General features: G+C 40.7%; 1 protein-coding gene across 1 annotated transcript; it reads right to left on the bottom strand.

The window, feature by feature from the left end:
- Nucleotides 1-404: 404 nt before the first annotated feature.
- Nucleotides 405-25,086, bottom strand: C4H7orf31 (chromosome 4 C7orf31 homolog). Its single transcript, XM_040593575.1, is given in 17 exon segments — nucleotides 405-593; nucleotides 595-653; nucleotides 656-818; nucleotides 820-971; nucleotides 1,121-1,160; nucleotides 1,162-1,239; nucleotides 2,538-2,625; nucleotides 2,821-2,999; nucleotides 4,712-4,719; nucleotides 6,460-6,561; nucleotides 6,564-6,634; nucleotides 13,478-13,546; nucleotides 14,567-14,660; nucleotides 14,663-14,742; nucleotides 18,865-18,914; nucleotides 18,916-18,999; nucleotides 24,949-25,086. Coding segments are annotated over 17 exon segments (1,644 nt in total).
- Nucleotides 25,087-25,484: the final 398 nt, after the last annotated feature.

Raw genomic sequence — 25,484 nt, 5'->3', positions numbered from 1 at the left:
CAGCCTGTTTTCTGATCCTCTCATCTATTGAGGCACTATTCCTGAACCTCTCTGCTGTGACCATTAAAAATCATCTTGTGATTCCCAGCCTAAGTTCATTCCCAGTCAGATTGTAATGCTCATTTGTGAATCCATTTGGCCTTTAATGAACCAGCTCTTTCTGTAACCAGTGTTTAAACTACCAATGTGTTTCTCCAGAAAATTCATGTTTTCACAGCATTTAGACCAAGGCAAGCTCTTCTAGTCTTCTCAAACAGCACGTGTCCTGGGCTGCCCTAACTGCTCTTCTCTTTACTGTTTGAAATTATTGTGGCTTTCTGGGAAAGGACTAGAGAACAAACCAGACCGTTTGTATTGAGCTACTTGATATTTGTTACTCTATTTTTAAAGGACGAAGGAATCTGTCAGTTAAAGAAATAAAAAGCATGGAAATGATGGATTTTGTGTCTCTTTCCCTCAGTCATGTTATCTCTGAGGTCTTTTGTCTCTCCTGTTTCATGGAATCATAAAAAACATTTTTGTGCTGCTGTCTTAGAGAAGGAATGCTGCAGCTCCGACAGTGCTGTTTGGTGCCAAGGAACCTCACAGCTAGGGGATCCATTCAGGGAGTACTTACTGTCTTGGCCTGTCCTCTGGTCTCCATGCAGGCTGACTTGATGCCAAAGCTTGTGCAACAAAATTCTACTTTCCTGACTTTTCACATCCAGTGCTAAGCCTGTCTGACTTAGACTAACTGGGTTTTCCTGTATTATATTACGATCCAAATGTTTGGGCTTGAAATCTTCTTATGAAAGGGAATATGCAGATTTTGGAAGGAATTAAAAGTTCAGGCCTTCCTGAAAGCTGCCCCCTGTACAATGCTTCTGTTTACAATGTGTCAGTGATTTTGTGAAGTTTGTTTTTTGGTGGCCTTGTGTCCAGATGATGAACTTTCTGATAGCATGTCTGAGACAGAGTGGCCTGCTTTTGGCTCACATCCCATTTCTGGTCTGTGCTTTCTGTCTCTTTATGCTCCTGACCTAGACTGGCCACTGGTTTTATTTTACTTAGCATTGTGCCTGAGTAGCTAGCTGGCTACGATAGTAGGAACCCTGAATAAAGGCAGGGGCATCTGAACTGGAGGAGTACTGTTCTTGCAGAATTGATTCACAGGGATATTGACTGTTGACCTTGAAGTAAACATGCAGTGTGACCTTCAAGAGGTCTCACTTGTGAGATACTAGGCAGAAATTTTCCTTTCTCTATAGAGGAAGTACCAGGATTTACACAGTCATCTAAGTTTCCTATTTTAGCAGAGACTGCTTATTTTATCAGACAACTGCTTGACACTAGTGAAATGGCTCAGTTAGGGGTCTCCCGGGCAAAGTGAAGCAGCCCAGATACTTGGTTTTGGTGTTTGGTTTTTTTTTAATCCAATAGAAAAAAAGCAGGACATTTTGGGGACTTTTTATCCACGGCCGTTTTTGGACTGTAACTAAGAAAATGACAGCATCTTACTGAGTTCCCTTGCTTATTGTATGTCTGTTGAGTTTGAACCCTGAAGCGCTGTAAAGCCAGCGGAGCAGGAATCCATTCCTTCTGTTTTCCCTGCAGAATTGCTTAGTCAGTTACAGTCAATTAGACCTGTGTATGTACTCTGCATGACAAAGTGCAGGTGTCACTGAATGGTTTAAGCTATTACAGGTAAGGATGTGTTAGCAAAACGCAGCTCAACTTGACTTGCTATGTTTACGTATCATGTTATGCTTCATTTGCACGAGCAGCATTTAATACAAATAGTATCTTTTCACTTTTATACAGATCACACAGAATATAAAAATTGTTGAAGGAAATAGACATAGAGTTTTCTGATACAGTTTTATATATTCTTTAGAGTAAGTCTTTGTGTTAAAATAGAATCTGATAATGTTACTGTTTACCCTTAAGGAAGAAGGGCAAATCACTCACATAAACGGAGGAGAATGAAATCACAGAAACTCTGCCAAACTTAAACTGGTATAGTTAGTCAGGAGGCAATAGTCTGCAATGGTAATAGGTCACTTATCAAATGCACGATGTGCAATAAAGACAGTAAGTTGATGAGCTCAATGGGGTTGTCCTAATTAATACCATCTGAACATCTAGCCAATATGTTTCAGTCTCTGCAGTGCTGCACCATTCACAAGAGAGCTGCCAAGTCATTTTATGGAGACTGTTACTCATGTTACTTATCAAGGCAAAAGGTCGTTTTGTGTTGTCATGTGTTGGTGGCAACTTTAAATGATGAGATAAAACATAAGCAGATAATCACAATAACTTTTTCCACTGAAAACCTCAAACAAGTTGTTAATCCATTACAGAAGTTCTGTCAAGTAGCTGATTTAGCTGTCAGGACTGGTTTAGTGTACTGAACTTTTGCCTCTGATTTAGAGTGAGCTTTGCCCTGCACTTAAGGATTACCACAGGGAAGGCTTAATTCTGCTAGCTGAATCTGGTAATAGTCTTGCCAGTATTACTTGTGGTGGAAGCATGAGATTCTTAGTAAATGCAGTACTTACTAGTTCCATGTCTTCAACTAGTTCTCCAGTTAATCTGCCAGTCACTTTCATGTAATAGTTATCCAGGCTAAGGGGATTCATAGGACCTCTTCCGTAATGGAGACATACTTTATTGTCACATGTTTTTATTGGTTAGGAAAATCAGAAGTAATGCACAGTCCTGCTGAAAAACTTCAAACAATTTAAAGTTTGTGTGGCCTTTGTTACTAAATGGCAAAAAATAAATTTCTTTGAGAAATGTAGGGGCTAACACTTTGTGGTCTTTCATTTCTATCCTAAATGCTTACCTGTGAAGTCCTGACTGTATGTTGTGATCCCCAGAGCCCTTTCAGAGTTTCATAGTGTGTTGGTTGTTCTTGGAGAGAGGTTATGCTTTAGTTCTTTAAAAGTGGAGTTGGGACCCACTATCTTTGGTGGATTTGCATAGTATATTTGACCCTTTTCTTCAGCAAACTTAGGAAGCTGAAGTATAAGAAGAAATAGTTAAGGTATAAGCCAAATATGTGTGCTGGATGGAAAAGACTATTTTAAAGGTTTCAAATAACAGGTGTCATGTCACCTCCCCTCCCCAGTTATCTGTTTCGTAAATGCTAATAAAAGTAAAAATGTGGTGGAAAAATGTCTTCAGTACAGTATTACTAATCAAGTGGAAGATTCAACAAATACATAATTCAGCTGAACTCAATTCAGATAACTTGGAATCAAGTTCTCCATGGTAGCCACACATGGTAGGCAGAACATTACATGGTATATAAATTTTCTCTGGTAGTCACAACTATAGACTGCCTTAAAATGAACTGCTGCTTAATATTTCCCTTGCCACATCCACGAGACCATGTGTCTGCAAAGGCTTTATCTTTCTTTGTTCACTGTTATTTTTTCCTACACTATTCATGACCTTTATCTGTCATCAAACTTGCTACATCCCTTTGGGAAGAGAACTAATGTTTAGCCATGCCAAAGTATAGTAGAAACGTGAACAAATTCATGAACAAATTCACTCCTCTGTTCTGGGACCAGCTCGGTGTCCATCATTACACTGGGGAAGGCATGGCTGGAGTCAAAGACCATCCGCAAAGAGGAGGTCTGTTTTCTTGAAGACATGGAAATAGAGACACCAGCGTATCAGTGTGTTGGCTGGACTTGTGGAGAGGTAAGGAGGAGGAAAGGTCTACTGCTGCCCAAACCATTTCTTTGAAGGGCTGCAGAGCATAATCTCAGCTTCTGAATTAAACCGCCCCCTCCCCCAAATGTATGGTCAGCAGCTACTACTGCTTCTTCTTGTTATTATTTCCAGAGCTACTTGGCTAGGCCTATGAGAGCTAGTTAGTACTTAAAGGACTTAAGTCACAGGACAGCCTGCTAGATTCTGATCTTGTTTATATATTGCTGAGGTGGCTGAAAACTGTCTCTGAAGCTTTTCATTCTTTGTATGTGTGATGTCTAATTCATGGCCTGCAAGTGTTTGGAACAGTACAGGAGCCCTGTGTAAAAATGTCTCCCAAGAAGGAGGTTCAAAGAAGTTTAATTTAAAAAAAAAAAAAAGAAAAAAAAAAGAGAAAAAAAAGAAAAAAAAAAAGAAAAAGAAGAGCATTTTGCTCTTTTCTGTATGAACTATGTACTCATACGGAGTATGTGTGTCCTGGGCAGAGCACAGTCTTCTTCAGGACTCAGAGGGAATACCGATAACTTTGTACCTCTATGGATTACCTGCAGGGGAAATATGTAATGTGTTCTAATGGAATACCATGGATCAGAATGACAGATAGGTCTGCATTTTAGGCTGTAGGTGTATGTTCACTGTAAAGACAGCTGTGCTGGTGGAAGAGGTTCTTTCTGTGAGCTGCTGCTAATGTTGCTTCTGCATTGCAAGGCTGACCTCATGGATCTGCAGACAGAACTCATCTTCACTCTTTTGGTACAAAACAAGAAGGCTTAGATCAGATCACCCATTTAAGCAGCATAAGTTACCCAGCTGTCTTTTTGAAAGCGCTCAATGTGATTATCTGCACCACCAGATCTGCAAAACTGGTTGTCTCAGGCAGAGAGGTGGTGACAAGCAGCTGAGTGCTTGATCTTACACCAGATAAAACTGCCTCTGCAGAAGGCAATCTGCCTGTGGCCAGTTGCAGGAGCTCTGGATTGATTCACACACCAGCAGGGAAGATTCTTACTGCATTTTCTGTGCATGATTTTTACAAACAGCAACAACAAACAATAAAGCTTGGTGAATTGTGAAGCTGGCTCTGAACTTGTAATGTCACCATCAGAGGAACAGTTGAGTGCTACTAGATGTCTTACAAAAATGAAGCTGCAGTGCATGCTTGGAAAGCTTAATTTCCAACCCTGGTTCTATCACTGCTTTTATCTCCAGTCTTTCTGCCTCCGTTTCCCTATTTACCTCAGAATGATGCTTTCAGCATTAGCTATGTAATGACTGCTCTGAGTTTTGTAAAGGTGAGCTGCTGAAAGGCACAAAGCTTTTAAAAACAACCTTCTGGTGGTAAAAGTCACCTGAGCATAGTCTGGGTTATCTGTACTTAACCGGAGATTTCTCCTCCAGTCGTTGAGAACTGAAGTGTCCTGATCTCAGAGGAAGTCAAACTGTATGGAGGGAACAGCAAATGAAGTTAAAGTATTTTTTAAGTGCCAGTGGTAGCTGCCCCCTTAGCTTGTAATTCTGAACCTGCTAAGCTTTGCTGGAAATAGGTCTTGGCCTCTGGTGATCCTCCTGTTGTGCATAAATAGGCTTTGTAAGTCCACCTCCACACGATTAGTGTTTCTTAAATTGACCAATGATCAATGAAAACTGACTAACAATGACTACTCCTAGCCTTATATATTCTGTGGAAAGATTTTGGGTTTGGATGGAGAAGTAGTCTACTAAAAATGACTTGTGTACCCAATTATATACATAACTATACAGCGCTGTGCCGATGACTGGGAATGGCAGCTAATTAATACAAATTGACTTTGTACTTAACATTGTCAGCTTTTACTCTACTGAAAAGCTTCTTACCCATGCCAGTGCACACTTTTTCTGTTTCACACAGTTATTGCCAAACCCTTCCTGGCAAGCACTGCCATGGCACATAGGTGCTGGCTTTCTCCTGTCTCAAATTCCCCATAACCCTGTGTGGTCAGCAGCTGCCAAGGACTCCTTATCAGTTCATGCAGGTGATCTTTAAAGTCTTCCAAAATGAAATACCTGTCAAAATCCCAATGTAGTAGAATGCCTCCAGGGAAAAGCAGAATAAGAACAAAAAAATCATGTCCTTTTCCTCCAATATATTATGTAAAACACTCTCAGGGTAAAATGCTGCTGGGGTTAAAACAAACACCTCATGATGGCTTACATGGTGTTCTGTAAAAATTTAATGTCTAGGGCTTCATCTCAGCCTTCATAAGGGATAGAAAGAGTTGCTTTTTCTCCCTGGGCCTCGTTCTACTATCTGTGTAGTGTTAAAATATTTTAAATAATTCAGTGTGCATTTCAGGGGTACTTCTGTTGTCCTCAGCAAAGGTGTGGCAGGCATGACTTTGGCCCCAAAATGGCTAGTTTTTGGTCCCACTGGTGCACTTTTTTCCTTTTTCTTCCAGTGTTTTGGACTGTGAAGAATTATTTTTCTGCCAGAAGATATCAGATACAGTAAATGTTTCATCTTGCTTTTGTGGGGATCAGCAGCTATGTTAATAGCTCTGTTGCCTTCTGAGGCTACAAGGTGGTCATGAGTCAGGTTTATTCATCATTCTCAGTGCTGAGGTATCCTCCATGGAGGCTCTTAATTTAAGCCGATATGCTTAGCTTGACCACTGGTGTATTCAGATTCTAGCTCTGTTAAACTTCAGTAGAAGACAGTTATGACTTCAGTAGTGTTTCTAAGTTTCAAGAATAAATGGTAAATCAGCGGAGTTCTCTTACCTCTGGTCTTCCTCAGAGCAACCACATCAAAAGCTTTGGTAGGGATACTGGGATGGAAAGGCTGACGACTGCTTGCATTGATCCCAGTGCCTCGATCCTCAAGTTCGGGAGCATGGCATACTTAGAGATGTGTGTCTGGTAGGGATGAGAGGCAGGAAATGGCAGGCACAGTGGTCTTGGGTTGTTTTGAATTGTCAAGAAGGACAGAAAGAAAATTTCTTTATTTCACATTTCACAGAGTTTTATCATTAAATATAACACTTTGCAAGAACTGGGAGAGATGTGAGAATCAGAAAGGCAGTATCTTAGTTCTTTAATCTCCTCTTGCTTGTGTCCTGCAAATAATTCACAATCGTAATTCCCTTGCAGCTTTTGTACATAATTGGTCATACCAATTCACATTTACTTTTATAAGGCTTAAGGGTAAAAAAATGTGGGCTTCTGGTTCTTGCACAGCTCCAATTAATAGTAAGTGAGTTTGTGCTTGTGAAATCAAAATTTGCCTGTAAGAAGACATTTATTTCTGGGAAGAAGGAGAATAAAGCTCAACTGGAGAGTTTTATGGGATACTGAGAAATGAGATTTTATGGAGTGCCCACATACCATTAATACCACATGTCATGTTTTTCATGATAGAATAATTTAAAAAGTTATTAAAAACAGAGGAATCTTGAAATCTGAGGAAAATGAAAGCAGCAGTTTATCATAGTAAAAGAGACTAGCACCCCGTTTAGATTCTTCTAAACTTTACCACAGCTGTATACAGCAGTTTACTGAGAGCACTTTTCCCCAATGGCTGTATAAAGCAAAGTCACAAACTTACACAGCAGCGAAATCAATTCCATTCCTGAGCATGATATAACAAGATGTATTAGCAAGCTGGGCTTTTCCAAGGCTTCTCCCTGATAAATCTGCTTTATGCATACTCTAGATCCCTTAGCTGTGCTTGGTAGATGCTCGCAAACACTTTAATTCACGTTAGGTAAAAAGGCCATGAACAACATGGCCAAGAAAAAACAATTAGCACATAGGCAAGTCAGCAAGATCAGTATTTGTTAGGAGAGCGGGTGTGCTAGGCAAATACTGATAACTGGCTAAAGCTATCGTTACGTGCTTCGTTCATGAGAGAGGTTTTTTGTGTCATAGTGTTACTGTTGCTTATTGCCAAAGACCCTGCAATGTGCAATTACAGCTATAAGAGAAACAACTTGCCTTTTTATTTCATCAAGGAAAAATAAGATAGAACGTAGGTGAAATGGACTTAGGCCAAACTGTCTGGTGGTGTGTGGAGCCTATATTAGGGAAGAAAAACAATGTTACCTGAAGTGACTCATGTTCATTTGCACCTCCCATACTTTATCTGAATCAGTGCAATCAATATACATTAGGGAGAAATCATTGTGCAAACAATGCAGACAATATTCTTACTGATGCCACTCATTACATGAGGAAAGTTTTGTGTTGCCAGATGCCAAAGACTGAAAAGCCACTAGGAACAAGTGATGGGTAGAATGTCTTTTTAAAAGGAGTGAGGAAATATCCAGCCTCTTACACTTTTGTGTAAAAAGCTCTATATTAATTAACAATAGTATGTGCTAGTAAAAATAAATCCTTTTATCAGTAATGTAAACCAAAAAACATATTATGTTTATACTTGCAGAGAAAACTTATTCCATGCTGATAAATCATTTATATTTTACCATGGAGACTATTGTATGCTTCAAATACATTAAGAAAAAAATCAAAAGAAAACACTAACTTTAAAGGGCAAGAATTTCATCACTGAGTCTAGCCAAGAGTCTCTTGGCAATTGTGCCAAGTCAGAAAAATATCTAAGATTTAAAAAATAATTAATTTGCATAATGGTTCTTTGTGATATAATGAAAAAAATTAAAACGTCTGAAATACAGTATTACAGGACTATTCTAAGTGGTTCACCTGGAGCTCCAAAATCTCATGTGTTTCATGAGACAGGCTTGCTTACCAGTTCTTGTTTGAAAGGGTCTTTACCGTATGTGGGTAGGAGAGGTTGTCTGATGATAGTCTTTTTTTAGGCTTTGTTATTTGTACAGTGATCACACAAAGGTCCTTGATCCTTCAAGCCATGTACCAAAATCTTCATATTGCTAAACCCCCTTGTTTTTCCCAGTGATGAGAGGGACCTCCAGATTCATTCCCAAGCTGGAGATGGTGATAACTTCTCAGGGCTCCTCCACTTAGTTTGAGGACTAAGCCATGTGGGATGTTTAATAAGCCCCATGGGGACTCCATAATTTCAGCCTTAGCAGTTCCCATGGGAACTCTCTTCCTCCCACAGCTGGGGATCACTCTAGCCTGGGTTAGGACCTAGCCACGGCATGGGAGCTGCACCCAAGCTGTCTTCAAGTCACCTGTGACTCAAGAGCTGCAACTTGGCCATTCCATCATTTAATTAGTCTCTGTAAAAATAGGTGTTGCACAGTTACAAAGAGGGAATATGCCTCCTTGCTCAAATAATTTAAATACAGTCCTGTGCTTATTTCTTTCCATGAGTGTTTTGAAGATAAACTTCAAGTGCCAGTTCAATTTTGTTCACACATTCTGATACAACATACAGAAGTCATGCTTTCCATTGTGAAATCTGTGCTGTGATGCTATAGGACTCGGTGCAATCAACATGTGTGATTATCTCACAAATTACCATGCCAGCATAACTCATGCCTTAGATGAGCCGAACAAAAGGTCTATTTTTAATCAGTGATACTACAAAGATAATAGGACTTAAACCAAGTCTTGGATTCTGCTAACCATTTGTATATTGTTACATTTGTGATGACATGGGGTTCTGATTCAACCTTTGTGTCTGTCTTGAAAATCAAGGTTTTTACAGAAATAGCCATACTTATGGAACAGCAATCTTTAAAAGTTTATTCCACAGATACTTCTAACTAATTTTCCATTTGTACAGTTAGAACTGGTGCTGTATGTCTACTGGTGCTGTAGACATGAAGGAGAATACTTCCTTATAGTGTTTCTTTTCCATTTGCCATTTCCATTCACACTGTTACAATGTGAATTGTTAACATACTTCATTGCATTTACTGGCCATATTCCTGATACAAATATGCATGAATAAGGACAGTCAGTCTGCTTTGTGCTCTGGCATGGCAGAACTACTTAAGTAGTTCTTAAGAGAACTTTTTGTTGAATTTGTAGAGCACTTTTCATTATAATACCTAAACTTAAAGCAGCAATAAAGTAAGGATGAACATGCGTTTTCATGACTCTACTATGATTTAGAGAAGCTTTGTGAGTTCAGGTTGTAACAGCCAGCAAAGCTTTGCATTTTCAAAGGTGGACAGTTGTTTAGAGTGTTCCTTCTATTTTTAAAACTTAAACTGGACAATCAAGCCTGAAGCCACCCAGAATGGGTGTCAGTATAGAAAGGTAGAGCTCTGGCTGGAAAGAAAGAAAGGAATAGCAGCTTTTTCAAATTTGGCACTGAGATGCTTTTTCTGGAGTTCTTGTAGACGTTTGCTGAAGTCTGCCAGTATCACACAAGAAGCAGTCGCTCAGTATTATGTTATCTGCACCTTTATGTTCAGTCCACAGAGGATATGGAGACTATAAGTCTCTTGAAAAGAAGTCAGACTCAAGCTGGAGTGACTTACCCACCCAGTTTGGAAAGCTCCAGAAAAAAATCCAGGGAGCGGTCCAGATGGACACCATCCTATTTCCCTAGCCATGAGTGCACTGTCGGCACTCTTCAAACACTTTTTGATAAAATAGGCATAAGCCAAGTTTCACGTGAGAGTATTCTTAGGGACACGGTGGCTTCACCTGCAGTAGTTCTGCAGCTCCCCTCCTGATGCAGTGGAGAGCACTAGGTGCAGAGACACACTTGTTCAGTAATGCTAATGAAAGACACATTGGAACCGGTGTAACCTTTCCTGAGGACTCACACTTACCACTGTTTTTCTATTCTCTGAGATGTGGTAGGAGCCTCTGAAGATCTGTTTCTTCTCTCAGCTGTGGTGTTGGCCTGAAAGTGATGCAGTGTGGGAAGCCTTGTGACCATCAGCTTCTTTTCTAGATCAGGCCAGAGAATTTTTGTGCTATTCTTTCCTGTTAATTTCCCACGTACTCAGTAAATTAAGAGAATAAGATGTATGACTCTTGCCAGTTTTAACAAGAAGGAAATTATGACTGGGGAATAAAACATTTCACATGTGTAAATTGGCTTTCTCTGGAGCCTTTTACTCGTAAAAGGGAGGCAATCACTTATCTTGCCTAACCTTAAAACCCGCTTGGTCAGGGAACCACCAGCGATCAAGGAGGTGGGGGACAGACAGAGGAATGTAAGTGCTGTGTGGCATAATAAACAGTGAAAGCAGTTTAAAACCCACATGGAAAAAAGCCAGTTTTCATTCAGTCTGTGCTGTCACTAAACCCACTGAAAACCCCGTTGGTGTGACTTATTTGTGGAAGGACAGCTGCAAACGCTCTAGCCTGATGTATTGTGTGTGTATAACTAGGGTTCTTGGCAATGGCTGAAGGGTGTTTCTCAAGGCCTTCCATGATTTTTGCAGTTTTGTTTGACACGAACTTGAGGGACTTACTACACCTTCAGAAGGGAGGAGGCAACTACTTTTCTCCAGTACCTTTGACAAGGAGGGCATATGTGTGTGTCCCACTGCTAATGCACTTACAAAAGCACATCTGCTCAAACCCAGTGATTGATTCACTCTAGTGCAAAACTGCACGAGGATATGTAGTATGCATGCTTAAGGCAAAAGCATAGTTGTTCCGTGAAAGTGTACAGAGTTATTGCAAATACCTGGTAATTAATTTCCCACAAAAGACAGTAATGGCTGAAAGGAGCCCTCACAGGCTATAAGGTAAATAAACTGAGTGTCAATAGCTCCCAGGCAGGCCTGCAGAGCACCGCTCAGAGGGCATTTTTCAGGAAAGGTTCCATGTGGCTGTCACTGCTTAATAGCCCCTGACAACAGGAAGAATATTTTCTCTGAAAGACCTTGGACTGTGAACATGGAAGATTTTATTTTGTGTGTGTGTTTCACTTTTTGTTTTAAAGGATATATATGCTTTCCTTCAATTAAAAGTCATTTGAAGACTGAGAAAATGCAACCTTATAGGAAAAGAAAATGCTCGAACTAAGACAAAGCATAGATCATTAAATATTTTTAGAGACACAGCATGTTTCAGGTTAAGATGTGAGTGCTTTTGAAATAATGGAGAAAAAAGTACATTAGTGTGCTGTTGATCAAATATTCAGAGTCCAAGTTGTGTACTTTTCAGTATGTATGGGGGCAGAGTTTGATATACTCCTGTATAAAACCTCCTTCCTCCTTGTACAGCTAGCACAAGGGCATAAACTCACAGCAGTCCCTGGTTCCTTCCTCTTAAGGAAGCAAATCCCCAGAAACAGGCTGTGATCTCTGCCTCAGCCTGTGTACATGGATGATCCATTTTGGTGAGCAACAGGCATGAGGAATGCTCTTGCTGTCAAGTGGATGAGTCCCATAGCATCCATAACCAAGAAACATTTGATATTGGCCAACATAGGAATTACTGAAAACACATCAGGCCTCCTACCCCATGTGAAGTGCAGTTTTTAATTTTACTCCACTATTTGTCTGTGTTTCTGCTCTTTCAGGGATACCAATATAAATGTCACGTAACAGGACACTTACTTGACTAGCCAGTTGCAGTAGACCAAATTGTTCCCCAGCACCATTCTACTGCAGTCAGTGGAGTTTTCTGGGGGATGAATTAGGTAATAGAACAGAACCACCCAGCTTGACTGTGCAACATGAAAGTGCCCACTTTGCATGGATATTGCTTTTAAAACAACCTTAGAAGTGTTCCATTGTTTTACAAAAATACACAGGCCAGTTCTTGTCACTTAGTGCTTAGGAAACTTGTAGGAAGAAGCTTGCAGGGAAACTTGCTACTTCCTTGTAGCTTGTAATCAAATTCTGCAGAAGAAGCACAGCCAATGTCTCCAATGTGCATTGCTGGTCAAAAGCCATGAGCTGTCCCAGTAAAAAGGAGTTTTGGCTTGTACATTCTTGTAGGTGATCACACTCACTTCTGCTTGTGCTGCAAGCTGTAATGAGGCAATAAAGAGAGAAGCCTGCAAAAAGCAGTGGATTACAAAGAGCAGGGTTGCAGGTTTCCTCGTGTAGCTTCTGTGGCCTGTTTACAGTTAGCTCACCTGCTTTTCTAGAATGTCTGAGTTTACACGAAATGGGGACAAGTACTTCACGTGCAGGGAGGCTAAAGGGAGAGTGGTGGGCTCAAACAATGTCCCTCACAGCCCTATAAAGATAACTGAGAAATTGTCGCAGAATTATTCTCAGGTTTCTAATATGCTCAAGTTAGCAATGCTAATATAAGAGTTGTAACTTGTTCATTTTTTACTTAGGAAGAATTTATATTTAACACTTCAAACTACGTTAATCTAAAATCTCAGTAGTTTGATCAAATTTAAGCGTTTTGCTGGTGCCATCAAGTGGCAAAACGTTGGACTGCAGAACTCCATCAGCAGCCAAATTCACTCAGTCTGCTCTTTTGAACAGCAGCAGCGAGGAAAATAATCTTTGCCAAGACTTCTCCAAAAATACATACACACACACACGTATATGCACACACCAGAAGAATGGAGTGAAATACACATGGTGTTCAGTTTAATCAGTTAAAACCAGTAGAAAGGCTACTATTTTTGAGTATTACAAATTGATAAATGTGGACAACCTGTAAAGTAAACTCAAGAGACCTTTGTTGAAGAGATACTGAATGGGAGGGGCACAAAGCTGTACTCTGAATTTCTATCCCAGCTGTGTTTGCTCTCCTTTGTTACTAGCTAATCCTTTTTACAGAACATGGCCCTTCAGATTTCCTATCATATCTGCAGTTCATATCATATGTGTGTAATATCACCAGAGTGGAATGAATATTCAGTTTGCTGTTATATTCACTAAATTCACAATTTGGTTAATGCACAACTTAAACTTACAGTTCATCATTCATACGCACATCACTTTTTTCAGCTGTGACATCATAGTATTGCTCAGTGGGAAGGCCTCTGTGCAAAGAGAAAGCATAAATAGAGCTAATGCTCTATTTGCTTATAAAAATCCAAATAATTTGATATGGTTTTGTCTTGATTTCTCATATAACTCTTAATATCCAAACTCATAGATGCTGCCAGTGTGGAAATCTGTCCTGGGTTCTGAAATCTAAGTCATGCATGGCTGCATTTTGAGAGGCGCAGAGCACCCATGACTGAATCCAAAGCTCCTGAGAACACTGAGCATTTCTACCTGTGAAAGCTTGGCCTTCACAACCCCTCACCATACACACCTAACACTTGGTAGGAGCTGTGGCAATGCCTTGAATCGGTGCGGTTTCTAACTTTTGACCCTATAAGTAGTTATTTCTATATTATAGGGATCACTTTCAGCTCTTTCTGGTGCCAAAAAGCTCCCAGAATCCAGCCAAACTGCATGGTACTTATCACTGGGAAGAATCTGAAGAGAAGACACCACTATGCCTGTGTTTGAGTTTGAACAATGGAAAACAAAGCAATTGTTAGTATGGGACATCAGGAAAAAAAAAAGTAACCCCAACCCCAAAAAGCCCTGACTCAGAAGGCATACCCCAGAGCTCTTCCCCTTAGCTGTTGTCTAGACAGATCTCTTCTTTTACAACAGCTTTCTGAAAAAGATGAGCAGTGACTTCTTTTTTATGCCTATGGGATTTGTGGTTAGTGTAAATTAGACCAGTAGTGACATTTTTAAGGTCAGGAAGGATGCTTGGGACAATAGCCAACAGTAAATAATTACCAAATGATGGGCAAAAAATAAATATGGAAATTTAGAACTTTTAAGTGTTTCAGCAAAACACTGTGTGGAGATTTGTGGGTACCAGTATATTCCCACATTAATATTTAGGGCATTGTGAAAAGAGTAGAAGCTTAAACTGCCTGTTTCTGGAATGCAGATATTTGCACATCTCGGTCTAACCTGTTAGCTGTCTGTTGCAATTCTTGTTAAAAGCACTTCACTTAAACATTTTGACTGTGAGACATATATGTCTAGCCTGCGTTGGCCAAGGGTCTATACCACTACCATAAGGTTGATGTCCTTTGACAAATGTACATGGAGACTTATCCTTTGCCCTGTTGTCTTCTGGCATACAGGTAGTGCAGCTCCTCCATGCGTCCTTTCTGCTCTGCAAGGAAGCTTGCAGCAGTGAAGGGATTCCCTGAACTCTTTGTATCTGAAAGAAAAAAAACAAACCCAAAGTGACCTTTATTGGCAGCAACAGTGATGGGTACTTGAAATCTTTTAAACAACGGCAACTTGGCTTTATTTTCTTGGCTGAATTACTCAGCCTTATTTTCTGGGTAATGCTATTATGGTGAACTGCCACTAGGAGAGGGAAGTACAATGGTGATTGGCAATTGTTTAATGAAGGTTGAATCAAGTCTATTGCGTTTTGATCGGTGGGAGGAAGAAAGAAGGTGATAGATAGATGCAGCATTTACATCTTACAGTGTAATTGCATTTCAGTTGCCAGCATGTAGATACCTGCACTGTCCCTTCAGTACTACGTAAGTGGCATATGGACAGTGAATATATGCAATGGCACAGATGGAAGCCTTAGCATCTAATTCGCACTGATTTCAGAATTTGTTATTTGTGCCTTTGCAAACCTCCCCTCTCTATCTCTAGAGAGGGGTGAGAAATGTTACTGTTTAGTAGCTGTAATTCACACTGAATGCAAGCTGCATCAGGCACTTCACATGGAGTGCTGGTGGCTGAGGTTATTCAGTACATTTCCATACATCCATGTCATTTGGAATCAAGCAGTTTACTTTGTTTGGATGCGTGTTCACCTCTACAAAGTTTTGGTTTACAGTGTTGTAAATATGGACACCAAACTCACAGAAACTTTAAAGCTTCCTTTTCTTTTGGGTGGCAGCAGTTTTCCAGTCAGGAGAACATATGCACAACCAACCATCTTCTTCTTAAGCAGATAAGTCCTGGGAGGAGCAGGTAATGGACTCAATGATGCTTCCAACTTCAGATATTCTAGGACTTATAACTATATAAGAGCCAAAGTGAGTGATTAAATCTCACTCTGTTGTCCAGGATTTTCTGAAAACCTTGTCAAGGAAGTAATGAATTGTTGTGGTATGTGATGGGGGTGGTCACCCTCAGGATATTTTATTGGGGTGCAGTCTTCATTCCTGTGAAACCAGGGAGTGATGTTTAGGTGAATGGATTGGGAACCAGCAGCTGGGTCTGTGTTTGTTGTCAGCCCTCCCATCACCGAGTGGCCCTGATTCTTGGTTTAGATAGACCTCATCTTTACTACCATCTTTTTCTGATATTGGGTGTTTCCTTACTGATGAGTGAAGCAGCTGGACATGGTTGCAGACCAGTAGGAGTGCCTTTGTTGACTGTGGTCTAGCCGCTTGTCCTGGTTTCAGCTGGGATAATTTTCAGAATAGCTGGTGTAGTGCTGTGTTTCAGCTTTGGTGAGAGAACAATGTTGATAACACAGAGATGGTTTTAGTTGTTGCTAGGTAATGTTTATACGAAGGCAAGGACTTTTCAGTTTCTCAGGCCCTGCCAGCAAGAAGGCTGGAGGGGCACAAGAAATTGGGAGGGGGCACAGCCAGGACAGCTGGCCCAAACTAGCCAAGGGGGTATTCCATACCATTTTACCACTTTACCTTAGACAGAAAAGAGAAGTGTTGCACACAAAGGTATGATGATCTCTTCAGCCCAAACAGCACTTTGTTAAGCTTAAAATGTTTCAAAGTCTCCTTCTTACAAAGACAGATTTATAGCTGATATTGATCCAGTGATATGAAGATCTCAAGGACACAGAAAAAAAGTGTCTCTGCCCAGAGAATATCGAAAGAGGGCTAGAGTGAACAGAGTTTTAAAGAGCACATCATGAACAATCCTTAAGAGTCTCAGCAATGTAGAAAATGACTTAGCAGAGACTATTACCATTTCTGACTTCCACAATTGTAGATGTATTCTGAAGCTTGACAACTAACTTCTAGCTTTCTGGCTCTTTTGTTCTGACAAAAAAAAAATAAAAGCACTAATGTTCGTTCTGGGTTCAGAACATCAGTTTGCTAGTGCCTCCTTTATTTTTAAAAAGTTACATTTTTCCCTTCACCTTCGTTTTGTTGAGGGGAGCTCAAGCCAGAGTGTATGAATACAGTGTCTTGTATTGTGAGGTTGTGAAGGGCTCCAGTAACTGATTTGATCACTGCATGAAGCCAACACATCTGAGAGGACATGTGCCAGCAGCTTCCAGAAGGTCTGTTGAAAGAGTTCTTAAAGGGATAGGATTAGGACCTGCCTCTGTATGACTTCACGTGGGGTGAATTCACACTGACATTTTAATTTGGATCAGGAGTGCACTTTGACATAAATCTCCCAATGGTCTCTATTTTGCAGTGCCTTGGTCTTGGAATGCTTTTCGGATGAAATCAAGTGAAAGACGTACTCCAGGAATGCACCAGAAGGGCACCACAGCCACAAATGGATCCTTAGTCGCTGGGATCACACTAGAGGTAATCCAAAATAAAGACCACCTGAAATGCATTTTTTCTGGATCTCAGATCCTCTGCACCAACTGTTTCACTGTACACATCATCTCCTGTAGTCCACAATACTTGCCAACGCAGACATAGTCACCGAGCAACATACTGACTTAGAATTCAGTGAATTTTTTGGGGGGTGGGAATGGTTGAACTTTTTAAAATTAACTCATGCTCAATAAGCATATAAATAACTACATACATCAACTTAGTATATCAATGCTGAATCTGACTATCTGATCATAGGGTAAAATCCTTAGGGTACTTTCTTTGTGTGTGTATATATATATATATAAAAGACAATAATGTAATAAAATCTATGAATGCACTATTTTTAAAAGCTGAGAACAACTGTGTTCTATGGATTTATTTGCTTGTAATTATGTGACTAGAAAAAACTGCACCATTTTAAAAAATGTATGATATTGTAAAACATGCAGCCACCTTCTTTTCAGATATAAATCTGTGAGTCCATGTGAGTGTGTGTTTACATCTGCAGAAAAATGTAGCTCACTGCCAGTGTTACAGTGCAGATTTTCCTGTTCACAGAGGGAAGAATGTTATGACCTGGCCATGCTTATTTCTTTTTTGTGTTTAAGAGTTGGGTTTAACATAGTTGGCATCTGAAAAATACTTTGCTGGTACGTTCAGAACCTGACATGGCAGCCTGAGCTTAATTTTTCCTTTAGCTGGGTAACATGTGTAGCCAACATGAATCTTTCCTGTACATTCACTAAAATATAGATTAGGCCTATAATTCAGTAAACTTTCAAGTGTTAATAGTTAAAATAGTTCAGATGGCAATGCACCCATATTCCTGTAATGCAATGAATAGAACAAAAAATTGCCTCAGGGAAGATATGTTAAGTGGGAGGCATCAAGACACAGTTTGATAAGTGTGATAATCCAATAATATCAAAATACTTTGACTGGAATTCACATGTTGGATATGAGACATTACAAATAACAGAAGTTAGTAGTGGTTAGTAAACCAAAAGGCTGTCAGTAAGATGGAAAATCAGAATTGATTTTGCTAACCAAAGAGATAAAATCTCACATAAAGGAACACTGGAGGACTTGAGGCTAACTCTGGAATCTGTCATGTGTGTAAAAAATAGAAATTTAGATTAAAAAAAAACCTTATCATGAGTACTAAGCAACATGGAGGTTCAGCTTTCCAGAACTTTAAAAACTGCAGGAATCCTGCCATATCCTGCCCCCTAGCTAACAGTATAATTTGGCTGTAAAATACAGTAAAAAAATATACTGGTTCCTGAAACTTCGTGATTACACCTAGATGACTACAAAAGCAAAATGCAGGCTGCCGGTAATTTTAAATTTTAATTTTGAAGTTTATCTCAGTAATTCTAGGTCAACCTGTGATCTAGAAAAAAAAAGTTCAAAACAGGACTAGATCACAGATAACATGATAAATGACGGTGATCAGTTTGTGAAATATGCTCATTTTTTTCCAAATTACAAATACAATATACATGTTGATTTTATTCTTTATGAAAATTATTTCAGGAGATTTTGAGCCCTAAAGCCACAGTATAACATATTTTAGCAGTCCTCTTTTCAGTTGTAATCAACATATTTCCCAGGGAACTGACAGACTATTACACAAAGTAGAAAACCTTTTGTTTCATTAAAACAAAAAGAAAAAATTGTGTCTTTCCAGAAAAACATATCCATTAGAAAATACTTTTTCTAACAGTAAACGGATATGAGATACCGTTAATGGAATCATTTACCTTTACCAGTTCTGTTCTTACCTGTCTTATGAGACAGTTAGATGAGGAGGAATTTGAAGTGGAATTAATTAATACCTCATTGGACTCAAAGGTTCTTGATAGAATTTCAGTTCCCTCAATTTCTCTATAGTAGTGGGGCAGGTCATGCAGCAGCTTCTAGGGGAAGATATAGGGATAAAACACCAATCAAAGGTTTTGTTAGTGTATCTGGGTGATAAGGAAGAAACATAGATGAGTTCTGCCTAATTCTGGTGAGTGTCAACAGGAAACAATGGTTGCTTTTACTACTGCTACTGGTTATCTGTACCAGGTTAAAAAATAAAACAAACAAACAAGACGTGGATTAAAGAAGTGTGATACTGTTGCTTTGTGTTACTGATGAACGGAAGCTAGAAATAAGCTTTCAAGTAATGGGAGGAGGAAGCTTGGACTTGAACTCAGAAAGTCTCATGTGAAAGTCTCACCTGGTAAATTCAGATTCACTGTACAGTTCCAGTCCCGCTCTGAAAAGGGTGATATTAAACCCAGCATACTTTTACCAGAAAACAATTTTTTCTTTAATTGCCATGATTTTTTGCCTTTCTACCTCTGTGCTGAGGGGAAATGCTTTAGTCCTCAGTTCACTTGATTGCAATTGTATTTCAGCACTGGTTGATTAGCTCTTTGTGAGGAGAGGTGCTATATTATATAAAACTCTCTGCTCTCTAGAACGCTATGCAGGCATTTATATCTGAACAAGTTGCCTCTGTTCTGAGCTGCACTGTTGTGCAAGGGAAAAGCACCAGGACTTGTACTTTCTACGTAGTGAAGCTCTGGTTCACAGCATCAAGAGTCTTCTCTCAAAAAACACCAGCAGTTTCTTAGATTAAGTCTTTGAAAAAACACTACTGCTTCCCCCATATCCACTAGGAGCCAGCAGAGCATTCCCTTATGTCTGTGCCCTGCTGCTTCTGGGATAACGCTTGGGTTTCCTGAGAAAGCCCTCAGGAGCCTATATGCTCTGTGACGAGCCCAGCAGAGGTGTGTAATAACATTTAGCAGAACTTCACAGGTACAAAGGGAAGCACTGAATTCACTCTGCTCTCTGCAAGCTGCGACAAGGCTCCTTTTAACTAAAAACAATGGCTTATCACATGGGAAAGGCTGAGAGGCCTTTGTTTTACCTCCTGACAATTTGAGTTTTACCTTAAGGCCGCTTCTGCATTGCTCTGCACTTAATGGTCTGCCAGCTTTTGGATATGTCTTACAGCTGCAAGAGGAGTCTGAGGAAAGTCTCAAGGAGAAAGGACCAATATATGTTCATCTCACTGGTACATGTTGGGTATTGTGACTTTGGCAAAACTTTGACAAAAAAGATATTTTGATTAAGCCCTAGCTTACTAGCATTCTTCTAGTATTCTTCTCTAGCATACGCCAGTGAAACACAAAAGATTTTGCTTTGCTTTGTTAAAACAGGAAACTAATTTGAAAATATTTGGAATATGTTATTCTTCTAGGATGTCTGGGGGTTTGGGCCATGTGTATTGTAAGAAAAGTAGCTGACGTAGCATGTTCGAGGGAAAAAATTCAAATGAATTCTGTCATGCTGGCAGTTGCTAGAGTGTTGGGTGGTCTGCTATGGTATCTACATGAGCACTATGGGAATCTTACACAGATGACTCAGATTCAAGTACTACTGGCTTGCAAAGAGAAAAATGTTCAGAGTTGTTGATTCACAATCTGCAAGCGGGCAAGAAACAGAAGCCAGACTATCCTTCCAGCAAGACTGCTGTGGTTCTGTAATGTAGGACCTTTAAGATCACCAAGTCCAACTGTTATCCTAACACTGCCAAGTCCACCACTAAACCATGTGTCCTAAGCACCACATCTACCCATATTTTAAATATTTCTGGAGATGGTGACTCAACGACTTCCCTGGGCAGCCTGTTACAATGCTTGACAACCCTTTTGGGGAAGAATTTTTTCCTAATACCTAGTCTAAACCTCCTGTGGCATAACTGAGGCCATTTCCTGTTGTCCTATCACTTGCTACTTGGGAGAAGAGACTGACACCCACCTCGTTACAGCCTCCTTTCAAGTCATTGTAGGCAGCAATAAGGTCTCCCCTGAGCCTCCTTTTCTCCAGGCTAAACAAACCCCATTTCCTCAGCTGCTCCTCATAAGACTTGCTCTCTAGATCCTTCACCAGTTTTTGGACGTGCTCCAGCACCTCAGTGTTTTCCTTGTAGTGAGTGGCCCGAAAACTGAGTCCACACTGGTCAGACTCTAGCAGAATTTTCTTTCTATCCAGTTTTATTAACCTTTGTGGGAAATATTTTTCTGGCTGCCAGAATTACAGCTGAGGCCTGTGACTAGTAACTTTTTTGCCCTTCTCTGTTGCATATATAGGGAGATGCCATGGTTCATAGCTTCTCTTTGCAGCTCCGTGATGGCAGCTGCTTGCTGAGGCAGGGATTTACACCACCAATTTTACTTCACCAGTCTCCTGGCATTTCAACCATCATCCATAGCACCAGATTGCATTCAGCTCCAAATCCACAATGTACATGCAGACTTAGAGCCATCTGCAGCCTTACTCATCATACCAACACCAGCCCCACTGATAGGTAGAGTATGTAGCCCATAGCCCCTCATCAAAAAGGTTTGGAACACGTACGTCCCATGTCCCTGCAGCTGCACTAGTGCAAAGCCACCACACAAATCCTAAAACCTGCCTGTGGCTCCAGAGACATCGTTACTTGCACAGCATTTCCAGGTGGCTGGCTTGGGAACCTGAAATTCCCAGCCCTTGACACCTTACCTTTAGCAGCAGGATGCAGGGTCAAGGCATCCCTGTGAACAATGCTGTCTGGACGCACCCAATGCATGCAGAAGGACACCCACATTCTGTCCAGTTCTCTTCCCTGGCAAACTGTCCCAATTCCTTGGCAGAAGAAGCCGAGGGAGTTAGAGCTCAGTGAGGCTGCTCAGCCTAGAGGGCTAGCCGTAGGACAGGGTAAGATAATGGCGAAAGATGATGACGTGAGGTGGAACCAGGTGCTGGCAGGACCAAAGTCCTCAAGTTCTTACTGATACAGCGGAAATCACCCACAAAGGAAATCACTAGTTTCCAGGATGTTGTTGCTCCAAAGCAGGAAATATGATCATTCACATTTCAGCCCCAGAGCTTTCAGAAATCCACAGCTAAGAGACTGATCTTACTATAAGCCTTTTGATGGGGAAAAGCTTCCAGTGGGAGAAGGCAGGAAGGTATAGGAGAATTATACATACATGTTCTGAGGAATGATATATAAGTAAAAGTTAATTTCTAAATGTAACTTTCAAATATTGTGTTTACTGAACCCCAAAGAGATATTATTCCAAAACAGAACACCGTATCTGGGGAGTAGCCCATCTCATCCCAAGCTTTATTGTCTGTCTGTCTCCAGAAAAAAAGATTAATAGAAAACTGTGTAGGGCAGAACTATGAACTAAGCCTGTTTTCTTTCAGTGCAGTGCTCTGTGAGTATGCTTTGGCCTGTGCTCTGGTAGTATTTAACATCACAGTGAGAGGGTGTTGGGGATCTTTTGGGGTGATACGTGGAAATAGGCAGCTGATGATGTCAGCAGATTGTTACTTAGTGCACGAGCAGGAAGGATGCTAGAGCATACCTGAGGGCTGGGATCCAATATACAAGTAGGTAATGTGCTATTTTACCTGTCCTGAATAAAGCAGTAAATATAGCCACAAGCCAAGCCAAAAGCTTTTTAGAAATTTTTTACAGAAAATTTGATTAGAAAGAATTGTGTAAAGTCATGTGGGTGTCAGTTCAATTCTTAACAAATTGGCTGAGCCTAGAACATTTCAAGTAAGGCAGGCAGCACAGCAGCAGGACGTCTGTGAATTGCTGCTTCTTATTCTCATTCTCGGAGATACTGTTCTTCTTTGCTTAAATCTTGTGTGGGATTTTCACACCATCCCTCAAAACAGTTGGACCTGGCCACTGGTGGAGTTTGGATTCTGGTTAATTGGCTTGCTGGGTGTTTCTGCCTTCCTGTGTTTGACAGATGTGGTCATAGATTTTGATCTGTTTTACTTTTTTCTGCTGACCTTTTCTTTTCTCTCAATGTGGTTTTTGTTTGAGTTGAATTGGCATCAAAATAAATGGATGTGTTTGAAAAGAGTGCTTTTGTTCTGTTGTTTCTTTCAGCAGATAGGGCAAAATTAGCTGGAGGTCTTACTTTTCTTGGAAAAGCAGTGTGAAGAAAGCTGGAAGCAAGTCTTTTGGCAAGTGATAATACATAAATAGCTTTTCTGAATACCTATTAAATGCACTGTCATGTTATTATTATCCAGTAGAGCTGGTAATTTGTTTGTTATGATTTTGGACCACTGGTTTGTTTTTAACATGGATGGCTTGGCCGTCACATTAAAGTGAATTATACTTTAATGTTTGTGCCATGTACAAGTGATATAGCTGTATCAGTAATTCCCAGAGTTCACGAATTTAATATATTCTGAAAAAAAAAATATTTTCAGTGTTTCTTTTTCATGCTTCATTTTAGTTTAGAGCTAAATGTATGGGAAGGCTCAGCAGAAACTTTTCCTTCATTTCATTAATTACTCAGCTGTTGAAAAACTCTGTTATTTCCTTCCAGAAAAATACTATGGAAGATTTAGAGTTGTGGTTTAAGATACTATGGCCATGACCTGCCTTTGTTGTTATTATAGAGGGTGTGCTGACTGGAGGAAAAAGGCTTAGGACATTACTTCTACCCTCTAAATCTTTTCACACAGGAGGTCACTCCACATGTGAATCTATCAGTACTTAACTTGGATGTATCTTTGCCATCTGTATCTCCAGGTTGGTGACTTTCTTCTAATTGGGAGGAGTAAGGTCCCTGATACCTCTCTGTATAGCTCCCTTACCAGGTTACAGTGACTGTTCCATGACAAAGGGTCAGGGAAAGATGGATATCACAAAATTAGGGAATCACAGAATGGTTGAGGTTGGAAGAGACCTCTGGAAGTCATCTGGTCCAACCCTGCTCAGGCAGGGCCACCTAAAGCTGGCTGCCTAGGACCGTGCTGCCAAGGAGGGAGACTTCATAGCCTTTTTGGGCAACCTGTGCTAGTGCTCAGTCACTCTCACAATCAAAAGTGCTTCTTTATGTTCCTGTGGACCCTTCCATGTTTCAGTTGGTGCACAGTGCCTCTGGTCCTGTCATTGGGCACCACTGAAAAGAGCCTAGCTCCATCTTCTTTGTGATGTCCCTTCAGATCTTTGTACACACTGATGAGATCCCCTCTGAGTGAGCCTTTTCTTCTTGAGGCTGAACAGTCCCAGCTCTCTCAGCCTTTCATCATATGAGAGATGTTCTATACCCTTCATCATCTTAGTGGCCTTTCTCTGGACTCTCCAGTAGCTCCATCTCTCCCTTGTGTTGGGGAGCCCAGAACTGGACACAGTACTCCAGGTGCATCCTCACCAGTGCTGAATAGGGAGGAAGAAGGATGATTTCCCTCAGCTTGCTGGCACACTCCTCGTGAGCTCCACACTACCATTGGCCTTTACGGTGAGGGTGTGTTGTTGGCTCATGTCCAAGTTGGTGTCCATGAGGATGCCCTTGTCCTTTTCTGTAAAGCTGCTTTCCACCCAGTCAGCCCCCAGCATGTACTGGTGCCTGGAGTTGTTCCTCCTCACATGCAAGGCTTTGCACTTAACTTCGCTGAACTACATGAGTTCCTGTCAATCCATTTCTCCAGCCTGTTGAGGTCCCTTCGGGTGGCATCATGACCCTCTGGTGTATCAGCCACTCCTCCCATTTTTCTATGATCAGCAAACTTGCTGATGATGCACTCTGCCCCATCATCCAGATCATTAATGAAGATGCTGAACAGGACTGGGCCCAGTATTGACCCCTAGGGTACGCTGTTCTTTACTGGCCTTCAGCTAGACTTTGTACCACTGATCATCATCCTCTGCGCCAGCCATTCAGCCAGTTTTCAGTTTCCTCATCCAGACCAGAACTCATCAGCTTCTACATGAGGATTTTATAGGAAACAGTGTCAAAAGCATTACTGCAGTCAAGGTAGACAATATTCATTGCTCTCTCCTCGCTTACTAAGTCAGTCATGTCATTGTAGAATGTCGTGAGGTTGGTCAAGCATGACTTCCCCTTGGTGAATCCACGCTGACTACTCCCAATCGCCTTCTTGTCCTTCATGTGCTTGGAAGTGGTTTCCAGGATGAGCTGTTCCATCACCTTCCCAGGGATGGAGGTGAGGCTGACCACCCTGTAGTTCCTTGGGTCCTCCTTCCTGCCCTTTTTGAAGATACAGATGGCATTTGTTTCCTTCCTGTCCTCAGACACCTCTCACAGTTGCCACGATTGTTCAGGGTTTAGAGTTGCCCTGAGATGTTATCAACAGTCATCCCATCAGGGCCCATAGACTTGTGTAGGTGTGTTCAAAAGGCTTTTCCGTGACTGCTAAGTAAAGTATTCTTGGACTTTTGGTACCATCTTGTGTCATAAAGAATATAAAGAATAAGCTTACTACAACCAGTTCTACTTTGGAAATGCTGTGGAAGTCAGAAGGCAAAAGCAAAAATGAGGTAGCATTAAGAAGCATGATCATTTAAGAATTCTTCCCAGACTAT

Source organism: Falco naumanni, chromosome 4 (assembly GCF_017639655.2).
Source record: "Falco naumanni isolate bFalNau1 chromosome 4, bFalNau1.pat, whole genome shotgun sequence".
NCBI classification, from domain to species: domain Eukaryota; kingdom Metazoa; phylum Chordata; class Aves; order Falconiformes; family Falconidae; genus Falco; species Falco naumanni.
This window is presented reverse-complemented; position numbering and strand designations above follow the sequence as displayed.